The sequence below is a fragment of the Zootoca vivipara genome, chromosome 7 (genome assembly GCF_963506605.1).
Source record: "Zootoca vivipara chromosome 7, rZooViv1.1, whole genome shotgun sequence".
NCBI classification, from domain to species: domain Eukaryota; kingdom Metazoa; phylum Chordata; class Lepidosauria; order Squamata; family Lacertidae; genus Zootoca; species Zootoca vivipara.
The window spans coordinates 4268983-4285573 of NC_083282.1; the positions used below are offsets into that span (position 1 = coordinate 4268983).

General features: G+C 48.8%; 1 protein-coding gene across 1 annotated transcript in view; it reads left to right on the forward strand.

Annotated features, from left to right (window-relative positions):
• The window catches only part of ASTN1 (astrotactin 1), a gene marked incomplete at its 5' end in the record, with an annotated part of 207979 nt that overhangs the window by 108216 nt on the left and 83172 nt on the right, over nucleotides 1–16591 (forward strand). The window contains 2 exons of the mRNA XM_035123692.2: nucleotides 5326–5493; nucleotides 9323–9407. Coding sequence (XP_034979583.2) covers nucleotides 5326–5493; nucleotides 9323–9407 — 253 coding nt within the window. The remainder of the gene's footprint in view (nucleotides 1–5325; nucleotides 5494–9322; nucleotides 9408–16591) is intronic.

Below are 16591 nucleotides of genomic sequence, written 5' to 3' on the forward strand. Positions count from 1 at the left end.
GGAGCCTGCTGCTTTCCCTGTACGGCGACAGCAGCGATCTATGAAACACTGGGTGCACCCTCATGTCCTCTGGCAGTGCCAGCCTGTATGCCACCGGGTTGACCTGTTGCGTGACCGTGAAGGGGCCCAACCTTCTGGGCGCCAGCTTTTTGCATCGCCCTCTGATGGGAAGGCCCTCCGAGGACAACCAAACTTTGTCCCCCACCCTAATGACCTCCCCCGGTCGCCTGTGGCGATCTGCCCCCCTCTTGTACGCTTCCTTGGCTCTCTCCAAGTGTTCTCTGAGCTGCTGGTGCACCGTCTCCAGTTCCTCTGCCCAATCCTCAGCCTGTGGGCCTTCCTCCTCCTCCTCCCCCTCCCTCTCTGGGAAAGATCTGAGGTCACGCCCGTAATTGGCCTTAAAGGGCGACACCCCTGTGGAGACGTGCACCGCATTGTTGTAGGCAAATTCTGCCAGTGGCAGGCGATCCACCCAGTCCGTTTGCCTCTGGCTGACGTAACATCTCAGGTACTGCTGCAGAATGGCGTTGACCCTCTCCGCCTGTCCATTGGTCTGCGGGTGTCTAGCCGTCGACAAGCTGACCTCCACCTGCAGGAGGTTCATGAGCCGCCGCCAGAACCTGGAAACAAATTGGCGGCCACGATCCGAAATAACCCTTAAGGGTAATCCATGCAGTCTGAATACGTGATCCACAAACAGTTTGGCTGTCTCTTCTGCAGAGACCGCCCTGGCACACGGTATAAAATGGCACATTTTGGACATGAGGTCCACCACCACCAACACTGCGGTCTTGCCCCTGGAAGAAGGCAGATCTGTGATGAAGTCCATGGATACCACTTCCCACGGCCTGTGTGGCGTGGCTAAGGGCTCCAGCAATCCCGGTGGCGCTGCTCTGACCACCTTTGCCCGCTGGCAGGTGTCACAGCCCCTTACATAGTCTCGAACATCTTCCCTCACCCCTGGCCACCAGAAGTGTCTCATGACTAGGTGAGTGGTTTTGTCCCTCCCAAAATGACCCGCCGTTGGGTTGTCGTGCATCTGCTTGAGGACCGTACGTCTAAGCTGGGTGGTGGGCAGGTACAGTGCACCTTTGTAGAAAAGCAGCCCCCTGCGTTCTGCAAAGTCTTTTGCCTGCTCCCCCCCCCTCTCAGTTCTCTGAAGATGCGGTTGGCAAATTCATCCGCTGCCGTCAGTGCTGTGAGTTCTGCCTCGCTCACCACTGCTGCTCCGCAGGACCATGCTGACGGGGGGAAAATGTGCCTGGGTGCCGGTGGCGCCTCCTCCTCCATGTACTCTGGCTTGCGGGAGAGGGCATCCGCCCTGACATTCTGCTCTCCCGGGATGTAGTGTATGGAGAAGTTGAAGTTCGAGAAGAACTCTGCCCACCGTATCTGCCGCTGGTTGAGCACCCTGGCAGTTCTCCAGAACTCCAGGTTTTTGTGGTCCGTGCACACTTGGATGGGGTGCTTGGCGCCCACCAGGAAGTGTCTCCAGTGCTGGAACGCAGCGTGGATCGCAAGAAGTTCCCGATCAAACACCGTGTAGTTTCGCTCTGGCTGGGTCAACTTCCTGGAGAAGAAGGCACAGGGTCTCCACTCTCTGTTGGCGTCCAGTTGCAACAAAATGGCGCCCACAGCTTTATCAGAAGCATCTGTCTCCACGCGTAGGGGCGCGTCCTGAACCACGTGGAACAGGTTCTGGTCTGAGGCGAACACCCTCTTGAGGCTTTCGAACGCTGCTTGCGCCTCTGGTGTCCACCTGAACTTCTGCTTGCCTCTCAGGCAGTCAGTGATGGGAGCCGTAACGCGAGAGAAGTTCTTGATGAACTTCCTGTAGAAGTTGGCGAAGCCTAGTAGGCGTTGGGCATCTTTGCGCGTCCTGGGGCTGTGCCAGTCCAGGATGGCCTGCACCTTGTCCTTGTCCATCGCCAGCCCCTTGTCTGACAGCTTGTAGCCCAGGAAGTCCACCTCCTTGGTGTGAAACTTGCACTTCTCCAGCTTCACATACAGGTGGTTCTCCTTCAGGCGCTGCAACACCTCCCTGACATCTTTCACATGCTGCACTGGGTCATTGGAGTAAATAAGGATGTCATCCAGGAAGACCAAGCATTTCCTGAAGAGGAGGGACCCCAGGACGTGGTGCATGAAGGCCTGGAAGCATGCTGAGCCCCCTTGCAACCCGAAGGGCATCACCAGATATTCAAAAGAGCCCAGAGGCGTGAACATCGTGGTTTTCCATTCATCGCCTTCCCGGATCCTGATCAAGTTGTACGCCCCCCTCAGGTCTAGCTTGGTGAAAATCTTGCCCCTGCGTGCCGCTGTCAGGAGATCATCCACTCTGGGCATGGGGAAAGCCACTGGCTCTGTCACTGAATTCAGTCGTCTAAAATCCACCACCAGACGGCGCTGTTGCGTGTCTTTCTTGTCCACCCAGAAGACCGGGCTGCCCCCTGCTGCCTTGCTTTCTCTGATGAACCCCCGCTTGAGGTTCTTGTCGATGAAAGCGCGCAGATCCTCCAGTTCCTGGTCTGACATGGCGTACAGCTTGGCTGGGGGTATAGTTGCCCCTGGCACCAGGTTGATCTGGCAGTCAAAAGGCCTGTGTGGGGGTAGGTGGTCGGACTCCGCTTCGCTGAAGACCTCCTGCAGGTCCCAGTACGGCTTGGGTATCGCCTCACCCCCTTTGACGTGCATGGTGGCCACCGTGGCTATCGGAGGCCCCTCCCCTGGTTGGTGCTGCATGCAATGTTCCAGGCAAAAGTCCGATCCAAAAGTGATGCATCTCTGGTGCCAACTGATGGAGGGGTCGTGGCGCGCCAGCCAGCTCATGCCCAAGACGATGGGGGGGTCTGAGATGGTGGTGACGTTGAATGCCAGTGTCTCTGAGTGCCTTCCCACCGTCATTTTCATGGGGGGGGTTTGATGAGTGATGGCCCCTCCCAGCAGCTCTCTGCCGTCAATGGTCGCCACGTGCAGAGGAAAATCCAGCTGCAGAAGCTGGATCTGGTGCTGTTCTGCAAAGTTCCTCGAGAAGAAGTTCGCTGACGCCCCACTGTCAATTAAGGCGAGGACTGTCAGGGGATAGCCATTTGGGAGCGTGAGCGTCACTTCTAGAACCACTCCTGCTCTGGGAGGGGTGGGCTGGCTCTGCTCCTCTCTGTGCGGGTGGGTGGGCTGGGGCTGTTGTCTGCTGACTGTGCCTGGCTGCTGCCCCTTGTCTCCTGCAGCCAGGCTTTCCCGTTTCCCTGCTGTGGTGCTGCGTCAGTGGGGGAGGGCACAACCGTTCCCGCCTTTCCTTGCCACTCCCTGCAATGTGGGCAGTCTCTGACGAGATGCTGGGGGGAGTTGCAGAGAAAGCAATTCCCACCCCTTCCCTCCTTGCGTCTTGGCGCCGCTGCGGTTTGAAAAGCCCGCGCGCGCGCGCTATCAATCTGCATGGGTTCCTGGTCCTGACTGGCCCCAGGCGTGGCTTGAAAGGGTTGTTGGGGGGGTGGCTTCTCCTGCGACCGTGGGAACCAAGCCCGCTTTGCGCGCGTTGCTTGCTTGTCGCTCCACCGGGATTCCTGTCTCACCCCCACCGCCAGAGCCGCTTTGCTCAGCTGATCCATATTACTGGGCTTTGGACCTCTCGAGAGCTCATCCTTCACCTCCTCATGCAACCCCAAGTAGAACGCCGCTTGCATTGGGGGTGACTCTAGTTCCCACCCCAATCTGTGCACCAGCATGGTGAATTTCGCCCAATACGCGCGAACTGTCATATTTCCTTGGCGTAAATTGTGAAGTTCCTCCTTAGTCTGGTCCATATGACTATCGGACGAATACATCGTTTTCAAACCTTCTAGAAATAGTTTGACATTCTTCATGCAAGGATTCTTTGTTGCAATTAACGGTCTTAGCCACTCCCTGGCTGCCGCCGGTAAGGTGCTCCACAATAAACGCTACCCTGTGCTCATCATCAGGGAACTCATCGTGGTGCAGCTCAAGAGCATACACAATCTCAGTCTCAAAGCCCTGATATTCCTTCGGGTCTCCATTAAACTTGCTTACTAGCGTCCCGGCTCTCCTTCCTGGCAGCACTTGGACTTGGGGTGCCCCTCCCGCCTTGTTTTTCTCTGCATCCAGCTTGTTTTGGAGGTCTACCGCCACCGCCCTTAATTCCTGCTCTCTTTCCTGTAGCGCTCTCACCTGTTCCGCAAGTTGTAGCCGGTCGTCCTGGACCTTCTTAGTCTCTTCTTTAGCTGCCTTCAATTCCCCCTGCGCCTGCAGCGACAGCTGCTGCAGTTCTTGCTGGGCTTGCTCCGCGATCTGCCGCCATCTCTCCGCCTCTGACACGCTCATCCCGGCAACTCCAAAGTAGCCCAAAAAGGATTAGGAGGTTGCTGTCACAGTGGCCGGAGCGGACTACTTCAGAGTAACGACGCTACGCAGCTCTGCATTTTATTCTTTTATTGGTGCTGCGTATTTACAGTGCTTAAGTCATTGCTATTTACACGGAGTGATGTGGTCAGTCGGTTTCAGAACCTCCTAATGGCTTTTGGCGCGTCTTTCTCCAACACAAAAGCTTTGGCAGACCCATCCTCTTTCCCCTCCTCTTTCTGCGTAATTCCGGAGTTGGGGGGATGGGTCTCCCGCCCTTATTCGCCCCTTCCTGTCCCACCTGGGACCCTGGCTCCTCTACCCTGCCTGAGCCTCGGACACGACTTCCTGCTTCCCCACTGGAATCGGAACTCTCTCTGCTTCCCCCTGTGCTCGGGGATTGGCTTGAACTCAGGAGGGGAGGGACTTCGCGATATCCCCTGTCCCTCACAAATGGGTTTTGACTTGAGGATCCCAGTTCGCTCCTGTGATTATTCCCATGGTAACTAACTTCCTTCTATGCTTTCGTGATTGACGGAGTTACCTCCCCTTATTCTAGTTCCTCCAGGTCGTCTTGCATTTATTTCAGTTGGCCAGGTGAAAAGCTACACCTAATGAAATCCCCTCTTCCCCAATGTGCAGGAGGAGCCCAGCCTTCTTTGTCTCTTGGCCACCAAAGGGTGCCCAAGAATCATTCTTGGGTTTGAACCTGTGTTGCCTGGAATGTTCATTCACGCTATTAATCTCTCTTGCTTTCTTCTTGGCATTAATCTTCATCAGGGTTGGATTGCAAGATAGAGAGAGAGAGACTCACAGCAGATTTAAACCTCACATATGAAAACGCCCCTCTCAAAATCATTTATTTATTTGTTGCATTCTTTTATTTATTGCATTACTTGTTTAATGAGTCAACATCTGCTTAATAATAATAACAATTACTCTTAATAACACCTTTTATTTTCTTTCTAGGAAGTCGTTTTATCTTGCTAGAAGGCAGCCAGTTGGATGCCAGTGACTGGCTAAACCCGGCCCAGGTGATTCTTTTCTCCCAGCAAAACTCCAGTGGGCCCTGGGCATTGGACCTCTGCGCTCGACGGCTTCTGGACCCCTGTGAACATGAGTGTGACCCTGAAACTGGTAGGTGGGTGCTGTGCGAAGATGGGCCTGTGTCTGCATGCACCTGTATCTCTCTCCCTGTGCTTCTATAGCTGGAGGATTGAGGGAACTTGTCTATAAGTACCAGAGAGAACTGGGAGACCTTTGCCAAGTTCCACAGGCTGCCAAACAAACGTTGGCTGTAAATTCCTTTCAACGAGGCTGCTTCTCCCTCGATTCCGCCTACATAGTGACAACAAAACTCAAAGAGATGTACAAATCTGCCTTCTACTGAATCTGACCATCTACTGAATCTGTCCATCCAACCTAATACTGTCAAATTTGCTTGGCAACAGCTCTTTAAAATCCTCAGCACCTTTTGCCAGAGATACTTTAGCTGGAAATGCTGGAGATTGGGTCTCAAACTTTATTAATATATGCAAAATGTGCTAAATTGGGAGAGAGAGAAACTTGAGATCATTAAAACAACCACAAATCTCTCGAGTGTTCCAGGTTCCTCCTTGTAATTCCAAAGAGCTGAATCTGAGGCAAGGATGAATGAACCTCTCATTTTCTTATTTTTCCCAATATTTAGTTTGCCCCATTTTTTTCTTAGATTTGCAATTTTTTTTAAAGTCTGCATGAAAATTCATATGCATTTTATGTGCATTTTACATGTGCAATTTTGCTTAGTATACATATTTTCATAAGCAAACTTTCCCTAAAGGACACATTGTTGTATATTCTCTTCACTAATATAGCCATTTTTGCATGTACTTTTGCTAATACATGCATTTCTTAATATAAGCACAATTAAATATTTTTTATTGTATATGTGTTTATTGTGAAAAGTTTTGATGTCTTTCTTAATGGATAGCAGCATACAACTATGTTCATTCATAAATAAAATAAGCTGCCACCCTGCATGGCTGGAGAGTTATATTGTTAAAGCCAGAGTACTGTGCGTTTTGAAGGAGAGCCATCTTTTGCTTGGGGAAAGGTGAGTTTGGTACCTAAATGCTAATGGAACAAATTTATGTCTTTCCACACACCCCTACCCCCCTCAGGAGAGCAGGCAGCCCTCCTTGCTCTCAAGCATCTTTTGCACTCACTCCCTATTCTTCTTCCCTTTGCAACCATGACTCAATTGCCCGTCCCTGCATTCCACTACAGAGTTGGCGTTCCATTTATTCACAGCCATCTGCCATGGCAGCTGCCAACCCTAGCAGGCCTCTGAGACAGAGAGCATCAAGCATCCTCCTAGGGGGGGTCTTTTCCAAATTCACAGATTTTTGTCAGTGCTCTGAAAAAAAACAACCCACAATGTTTTTCTTTAAACAAAAGAGAAGAGCTTCTGTTGAGGCTTTTGTTCATTTGGCTGCAACCCGACTCGGGTGCTGTGAAGATCTTGGTGGGTTGCCGAAAAGTTAGCACTGGTTGCTTGAACCAGACCCAGTCTGAGCCACAAGATCTTCCACACACGCAGGCCAGTGCCTGGTTCTTTGCTCTGTTAGTCACATGCCAGCTTCTCCTGCTTCATTTGTTGCATCCCCAAGACAGAAGCTGTTGGGAATGACACTACAGACCCTTTACGGACTTACCCACACTTGCCTTTTGCACCACTCTTTCCAGGCACACGTTCGCTCTTAAAAGCTCCATGTCAGATCTTGGGGTTTGTTTGTTTGTTTTGCCCCAGAGTGTTTTCCCCAAAACCCCTCTCTCGTGCTCAGTTGGAGCAAACATCAATCGGTTTGCTCCAATTGAGCTTTAAAGAGCAGGTTTTCACAGGGAAAGCTCCAGAGCTAAAAAAATTTTTGTGCTTGGACACGGAGCTTTAAGGCACAGACCATGCCTGCAAAAAGTGGAGTGAACTCCTTAAAAATAGGAAGAAAGGTACCTCTGAGTGTGTGCAGAATGCCTTTACCACATCACTGTGTGAACAAGAGCAGTGTTCCAAACTGAGGGCATCCAGGAAAATGTTGCCTCCAAGCATGTCTTTAGGCAGAGGCTTCAGTATAAGAGCTGCGCCTACAGTCCGGAGAAAAACTTGCACCTGGTTTCTTCCACCTGTCTCTCCCTCTCCCTTGTTCCAGCAACCAGGGCCGGCCCAGGACATTTTGACACTCATGGGTGCAACCCAAGCCTTTATTTCCTTTTGTTTGAAAAACTTACCAGCCCAGTGGAAGAAGACACTTTTCACTTTTTTAATGCTTATCCTAGTAGATAGTTTATCAGTGGGTAACAGATGGAGTGGAGGGCTGAACCTAGCACTGGCCTCGCCCTGAATATTCCTGCCCTCTTATCTCCCACCTCTGTAAACCTTTGTTGCAGCTTGTCTGGCTTTTCCTTGCTCATTGAGCTGGGAGAAGTAAAGAGAACAGGAAAAAAGGAGGACAGCAGCAATCTTTAAACCAAATAAAGGAGGTGAGCATCAAAAGATGCTGTAGAAAATAGTTAATTTGTTTGCAGAAGCAGTTGAGAAAGTGCTCTGCCAAAAGATAAAGGAACTTATTATTCAAGGGACAAGAAGTGACAGCCACATCTCACAAAGGGTATGATATGCTCAAAACACGTTAGGCAAGAAATTGGTCTGCTTTTGTAAAGAAACAATTTTTCACAGGGCTCTTTGACATCCACCTCCTTTTAAGCATCTGATTTTGCATCTAACACTGAGGCTTTTGAAAGGAAAGGGGGAGTTTTGGTGACGAGGTATTTAGTGTACACATTTTATGCCTGCTTCATTGCTTGTTTCAAATCACACAACTTAAAGAATAACGGGATGAACGACTATCGTTTTTCTCATCTGCTTCATTGATGGGAATAAAAAATACAGAGGGTACCATATACTCAAGCTGGGATGATATTTCTCAGAAAAGAAACATGCCTGGAGATGAAAAGCTGGTTTCTGATATAGACCTATCTTAGAGATAATCAGGAAGGAAAGTCTTACAATGCACCTTTTAGAATCTGAGAGGTGTGCCTGAGTAAATATATTTGTTGATGCATTTTGGAAGCAGTTGTCAGCCCCGAGTAGCTTGTGGAACGAAGGGCTACAGTAAGCGAGAGTCCTGGATCCCCATTTAGCAACCTGTGCCACCCAGTTTAGGGTAGGGGTGAGGAGGATTTCCTCACGGGCAACCTTCTGGGGCATGTGCTTGCTGCTGGGGGTGGGTGCGCAGAGGCAGAGGCATAACTGTGCGGAGCAACAAGTACAGAAGACAAAGAGCTTTCTGTACACACATCTCTCCACCTCCCAGGCAAGCAAGAGACATTGCCACATTTCAGCCAGGCACAATAACTCCTGAAGGGCACGGAGCAGGTCTAATAAGGGGGTGTGGCCTTAGGAGGGAGAGCAAGCCTGGAGGGCTACATTCCCCCCCCCATGGGCTTGTGGTTCCCCACTGCTGGCTTATGGAGTCTCAGTTGGAGGCCCTGTGTACTCCTTGTCATGGTCATTTTTCCTTCGTAGCAGGAGAATAGTGATCTAGCTATTGAACTAGTGACGGGGGAGTTGCAATAAAAAAGGGCCCTCATGCCTTTTTTTGGGTGGAGAGTCTGCTCCAGCTGCTTGATAGTTTTCCTTGCCATTTACTATGCCTTCCCCACTCTGTAATATCCTCTTTTTCTTATTTTTTAAAAAGATGAGGGGGTCATAACAGTACCCAGTACTCCAAAAGCAGCTGAAGACTTGCATAAAAGTATTACGATACTGGTCATCTTTCCGAAAAATTCCTGGCATGAAATGGGTTGTTTTCCACTGCTGCTACACACTTGAGTTGATGAGGTCCACTGGAATACCAAGTTCTCTTTCCTAGATAGCCATACAGTTCATTCATTATTTTCCCTCTCTTGTTTCTTCTTCTGCTTCCAGGCGAGTGCCTTTGCTACGAAGGTTACATGAAGGATCCAGTGCATAAACACCTTTGCATCAGGAACGAATGGGGCACAAACCAAGGGTAGGTGACTTTTACAGGTCTCCAGAATCATTGCAAACCCTGAATGGAGAGCACAGGCTTGCATGCCTGCCATTTATGATTGCTGCAGTCTCTAGTGAATTGCTCAGTGTAGTGCCTGCTGGGGTCAGTATCAGTGGATGAGGTCCTTGCAACAATGCAGCCAGCAATATGCCCCTCCTGGCTCATTAAAGCTTGCCAAGGGACTATTACTTGTTCACTTTTTTTCTTTTGTTTGCCCAGCACCTAGCGCCTGACAGCTTCCTCTGGAAGGTGGGACTGAGGCTCAGGAGGAGATGCAGACTCTTAGGCATGATGGGAAGATGGGAGCTCCGGAGGGAGAGTTGCAGAGGGCGGACCCAAGCACTCAAGAGGAGGAGGCTCCAAGAGCCACAGCGCTGGTCCCTCAACTGAGCAGCTCTAGTGGGGAGGGTGCTACACCAGCACTCTCACCCCAGCAGAGGAGGGGGGGGGAAGAGGAGGGACCAACGGAGGAGGTTCAGGGTGCCCCAGGGGTTATGCTGGCGGAAATCACGAAGGGAGGCAATTCCGGATTCTGAATCGGATTAGGACGGTCATGCTTTTCGATGCTCTGTCTTGTACATATGTATACAGTGGTACCTCTACTTACGAATGACTCGACTTATGAATGTTTCTACTTACGAATGGAGCTCCGCCTGCCATCTTGGATGCTGTTTAGATAGGATTTTTTCTACTTACGAATTTTTAGATAGGGTTGCTTCGACTTACGATTTTTTTCTCCCAATGCATTTCTAGGGGATTCGACTTACACCTTTTTTTGACTTTCGAATGTGCGTTCGGAACGCATTAAATTCTTAAGTAGAGATACCACTGTATAATAAAACCCTGTAAAAACCAAGCACGGGGTTTGGAGCTGCTTACTCGTGAGTAAGCTACCTACACCATTACAGTTTGTAGTCGCTTTAGCTTGCTCAAGGCAGCCCAAAGCTACTTACAACTAAAGTATGACCAAATGGATCTAAGCTGTGGTCAACACATCCTTGTGGGAGGGAGTGATCCTGGAAAAAAGCAGTGATCCCAACCGTACCTGAAAAGCCCACTCTGGACCCACTGAGTTGTGACAACTGCCACCCAGTCACAACTGAAAGCGTGGGGATATACCAATTGCAGGTGCTCTTGGGTGAAACTTGATGCATTTCAACAGGGGTTCAGGCCTGGTTATGGGACTGAATTGGGCTTGGCCACATTTATTGGGAGAAGGACAGGGAGAATGTGACCCTGTTACACTTGACACCATTATCCATGGTATCCTTTTGAGCTGCCTTAGTGAGATGGGTATGGGAAGCACTATTTTGCAGTGGCTCGGACCCCACCTGCAGGGTCTGTATCAGAGAATAGCATTGTGTGTTTGTCTTTTGGCCTCCTGGCAGTTGTGCTCTGGGCTGCTGCAGGGTACCATCTTGACCCCAATGCACTCTACCTGGGGCTGCCCTTGAGGCTGGTCCAGAAGCTACAGCTGGTGCAAAATGCAGCAGCTCAGCTGCTCCTTGGGGCAGGATATCAGCAACATGTACCGCCTCTATTGAAAGACTTTCACTGGCTGCCAATTAGCTACTGGGGTAAGTTCAAGGTGCTGGTTTTGGTGTATAAAGGCCTATACAGCCTGGGACCAGGATACCTGAGACTGTCACAAACCTGGTTGATTACTGTGCTCTGCAGGTGAGAGCCTCCTGCAGATTCTGTCTTTTCAGAAGGTCTTTCTGCAAAATGTAGGAATCAGGACTTTCGGTGCCGTCTCACCTCCGCTTTGGAATTCCCTCCCATTACATATTAAACATATTAGATCTTCCTCTTTCGATGAACCTTTTAAGTTCACAGAATCATAGAATTATAGAGTTGGGAGGTACCCCAGGGGTCATCTAGTCCAACCCCTGTGCAATGCAGAAAGCCTGCCCACAGAAAAGTTGAGATCTTTCCCAGTCTGGAATTGTTTTGAATACGCTTCGGAGGTGTTGTTGTTGTTGTTGTTGTTGTTGTTGTTGTTGTTGTTGTTGTTGTTGTTGTTTGCTTTATCACTTGTTGTTTGCCACACTGAGGTTCTTTGGAAGGAAGGCCAGGATATGGGCTCTGCTCTGAAAGGTATGCATGTATTGCAAGGTAGCTAGCAAATTTGTAAAAGTCCTCTGTCTAAGGACCAAAATTCCAAGGTTGTATGTCATTGGTACAATAGAGAGACCTGAGTGTATAGTTGCTGCTTTTATTGGCTTAAGTGCAAATGCAGTGTGTGTGTGTGTGTGAGAGAGAGAGAGAGAGAGAGAGAGAGAGAGAGAGAGAGAGAGAGAGAGAGAGACAGAGAGAGAGAGAGAGAGAGAGAGACAGAGAGAGCGCACTGCCCCCTTGTGTTCAGTAGTGCTTACTCAGAAGACAAAGTTTGCAGCATTCCTGAATGTCTCCATGTTCTAAGATTACCAGATCATTGCCCAGAGATCTGAGATTTGCCTTGAAGTAGCACAAAGCAGCAAGAGGACCACTTTTCTGTGAATATAATATCAAATATAAATATAACTAAATCATAAAGCATAACCTTCCTGCCTGCCTGCAATTTTTTATTTTAAATGTGAACAAGTTTAAGGGATCATCATAATCAGTCTGTTTGTGATGGAATGTCGTCAAGTCCTATTGCTCCCAGGGGGACTTTGTGAACCAGAGTGTGCTGCAGCAAGAAACCCTGTATACTCGCTACTAAGGCTATGGGTGGATGGATAAACTCTTTCTGAAGTCTTGTGGGGGGAAAATTGGAGTGGAGTGAGAACAGTGCAACCCTTGAACCTTCGTGTTAGGGAATCTAGTGGTCTTCTACCTGATTCTGAAGTGGACCATTGATCAGATCCAGGTCATGATCTGCCTGGATCAGATCATGTGATTTTGCTTTGGTATCCAGGCACAGCAGATTTCTTCTCCATTCTTAGATATGGGCAAAGTGATTGGCCTCTTATTTTGTTCTCTGTGAATGGTTTAAGCACTTTGATCATGCATGCTTTGTGAGTTGTGCTACAGACTTTATTCTGTACATTTATTATTATTTTATTGCGGTCTTTTCCAGAGTTAAGGATATTGAGATCTCAGTGGGTCCAGTGGGAGAATCAAGTACAGACTTAGGTCCCATTGATTTAAATGGAAGTTAACACTAAACTTTTTGCGCTTTGAGGTTGTGCTGTATGAATCAATATATTCATAAATCATTTTCTGAGTATAGAAATATGTACTGTTTTCCTTTCCTTTGGAGCAAGGCTGAGGGGGGGGGCAGCTTGTCATCTGGGTAGCCCAGGACCTCTATATATAATATAGGGGGGTGGTTCTCTGTTATTATAATTTTGCTGTTTGCACTTTAGATCTGTTAGATCCCATCACTTTTATTTTATTTCTTTTTCATTTTTTTAAAAATCTCCCAGCACTGCAGAATTACCAGGATAGCACAAGTGCTGACTTAAGTGTGTGGAAAATTGCTCAGATTAGAGCTTAATCATAGTGATGGCCTGTACGCTAAGGAGAAAGGGGTTCTAGCCTGCTGGCATCCATAAGAACGCTAAGTGTGGATTAATTATCCCTTCACACTCTTTAGCCACACTATCATAATCACAATCATGGTGGTTAAAGAATGTCAAAAAGAGGGCAGAATTTGATTCTGTTCTCTTCCCCCCCCCCCAACCGAGTTTATGGCTGAAGTGGGGATTCTAATCCATGTTAATTAATGGAAGTAGTAGACCAGCAAGTTTAATTAAATTAAAATGCAGCGCAGTGTTCTTGTGTGTGAGAGAAGCCAGGCAAGCTCCATAAAGTTGTGCAGCTGTAGCTAAACCCCACATGCGTTCTCCCTGCCTCCCAATGACATGGCTTTGGTAAGTACTTTCATTGTTGGTGAGTCTCAGTGCATCATGATTCAACACTCCCTGGGTTAATTAACCATAATTGCCTGTTAACATCCGAACAGGGAACCTATGGTGACCAGGATCAAAACAACCCAGGATCCCAGAATTACTGCCTTGTTCAATTCCCAGCAATCGCATTTCCCCAGTTTAGGAAATCCCAGACCGGGAAGGGAGGAGGGAAAGGGTGCCACATGGAGGTGGGGGGGGGCATAAGGACAAGGACAAAGCCTTTGCATATCTTAACTTATCTAACTGAGCCATGTATGTCCATTCCAGACTGAGCAGTCCAATTGCCAGCTCGCTTTGCTGCGGAAATGCGCAAGACTGTTGAGTGACCAAGCTCAAGTACCCACTGCATTCTGTTGACATTACCCCCACACTTCCCAGCATTCCAAAGGGTTAGAAACTTGGCATTTAAAACAGAAAGAAAGAAAACAGAAGGCTCAATTCAGTATGACCTTTCCCTTTATATAGGGAAAGCTTTTATATGAGCAAGGGAACTTCAAGGAACTACAGAGATTTTTCTTATGGTAAGAAATACTTAAAAAAAATATATGAAAGTGCAGAATTGCCCTTGGTGATAAACACTCTAATCAGAATGTCTTTGGGCCTTTGCTTTTGAAATGTAGCTTTAGATAACACTCCTCCATCTCACCATCACACGCATGAGCCGTCTCGTCCTCCCACCCAAGTTCCCACTGCCTTTTCAGGGCTGTGTGATTTTCATCACTATCTGATTCTTCCAGGGGGAGTGATCCTATGTCTTCTTCCAAGGCTTTGTTGTCCTCCCGTGGCTCTTATTTGTAACCCCCTTGGAGACAATTTGCAGTGGATTTTTATTTTATCTGCTTGCTTACAAATCTTCAGGAAGAGAAATGGTGCCTTCTTGGGGAAGCTTTTTGCCTCCCCTCCACCTGCCCAGCTATTCAAGATTGCATTTAGACCTTGCCGTTGCTGATATGCCTGCAAATGTGATTGTCTGCCAGTTAGTGCCTTCCTTCTCCTCCTCTCCTCCCTCTCTGCCTTCTGCTGGTCCTCAAGGGACACAATTACCTTCAGGTGCCCTCTTGTCTCTCTCTGGCTCATTTCCGCCCCCATTTATATTCTTCCATCTCCTATCCTCCCATGGCCTGTAAGGTTCTCTAAGGCTGCCTCGCACAAGTTCTGTACCCAGAGTGGAATGAGGTGGCTGAAGCAGATGAGTCTGATGGTTTGGAACCAAAAGTTGCTGGAACATGGAGGCAGACTAAATGGTTATGAGCATACTTGAGAGGAGGTGTAAAGAGAATGCTATTGCTTGTATGGGGTGGACTTCATGAACCCATAAATTCTGGGTTCAAATGCCTGCTCATCCTCAGAGCTCATTGGCTAACAGTTGGCATAATCACACTGTATGAGCCACTCCCATCTCTCAGAGTTGTAAAGAGGTATAGACCATTTGCACTTATTTTTTATTTTTTTATAAAGTGGTTACTGGGGGGTGTAGTATAGGGGACACTGTTGGGTCTCTGATAGCAGGCAAGTTTTCAGATCTCCCCTCAGCCATGAAGTTTACTAAATGGCCTTTACTCACTCAGTATCTTTCAACCTAACAGGTTAGTTCCATGTTTTGTATCCTATATAATAAAGTGCAAGTGTCTCTGCGTCCAGATTCCCTGTGTCCCTGTGTCCGCGCTACTGCGCACGTGCCCCACGGACACAGGGATTGGATGCAGAGACTGCACACACACACACACACACACTCTCTCTCTCTCTCTCTCCCCACCCCCCCACCTACTGTTTCCCTGCGGCCGCCAACCGCTGCTCCCAGCCGGACTGAGCGTTGGCGGCGGGGTGGGGGTGGGGGAGAGAGAACGCGTGTGTGTGCGTCCAGCAAGGACAGGTCCCAGGGTTCGGAGAAGCGCTGCGCAAGGGCTTCTCCGAACCCTGGGATGTCTCCTTCCTATCGGCGGCTGGGGGAGAGGAAGGAAGGAGGAGAAAGGGCTGCTTTCTCCTCCTTCCTTCCTGTCCCCCTGCCACTGACAACAAGGACAGGTTCCGGGGTTTGGAGAAGCGCTGCGGAAGCGCTTCTCCGAACCCCGAGATGTTCTAGCGCTGAATTGGGCTGAATTACACTAGTGTAATCATAATGCATTTACATAATTCTGAGTTCACTGGCCCAGCCCAAATAATTTTAGCATCTGAGGGCAGAAAATTCCAATGTGCTCTCACCATCCACCCACAGCAGTAAAAAGGGACCTAAAATGGGTGTGATGTGGCCAAGTAATTTTTTTATAAACATCAAGTCTAACAAGGTACCACGAAAGAAAATATCAGTGGTAGCTCATGGGGCATGACTTCAGCTGTGTTGTGTCCATCATGCTATGTATTTCATGTTCTAAACAGTTTACACTGAATACATTCAGACTGAATACATTCAGTAACTGGCAACTTACTGTTCTTTAACAGCATCTGGAATTTGACGCCAAAAATCATCATCTGCCTCATATTGTAGGGTAAGCCCTTTGGCTGCATGGATCTGCTTTGTTGATGATGTAGCTTCAAACTAGGGAAGAAGTGGTTGGAAAGCTTGCAGCTCTGTTTATTTCCTTCCCCCCTTTAGGCTGGCTCAAGGACTGTGTAGAGCGGCTGGTGGGATACAGACAGCTGATTCCTCACCAGTAAACGTCTCTGGCAGGAAAGACTGCAGACTGAGATTTTGCAGTGTGCATTCAAGTGGCCTGCTTTGAGCAATTTGGGATTTAGTAGCCGTCAAATGGAGGGACCCAGGTGGCACTGTGGTTAAACCACTGAGCCTAGGGCTTGCTGATCAGAAGGTCGGCGGTTCGAATCCCTGTGACGGGGTGAGCTCCCGTTGCTCGGTCCCAGCTCCTGCCAACCTAGCAGTTCGAAAGCACGTCAAAGTGCAAGTAGATAAATAGGAACCGCTACAGTGGGAAGGTAAACAGCGTTTCCATGTGCTGCTCTGGTTTGCCAGAAGCGGCTTTGTCATGCTGGCCACATGACCTGGAAGCTATATGCCGGCTCCCTCGGCCAATAATGCGAGATGAGCGCGCAACCCCAGAGTCGGTCATGACTGGACCTAATGGTCAGGGGTCCCTTTACCTTTACCTTTTAGCCATCAAATGGAACACAATTTATTGCACTCATCCTGCAAATTGGCTTGAAGGAAAGGGACTGGATTGTCTGGATCAGGCCACTGACCCTATCAGCTCTTGTGCCATGGACCACTTGAGATTAGATTAGACCTTCACGGTCTCAGGGCATATTCCTAAC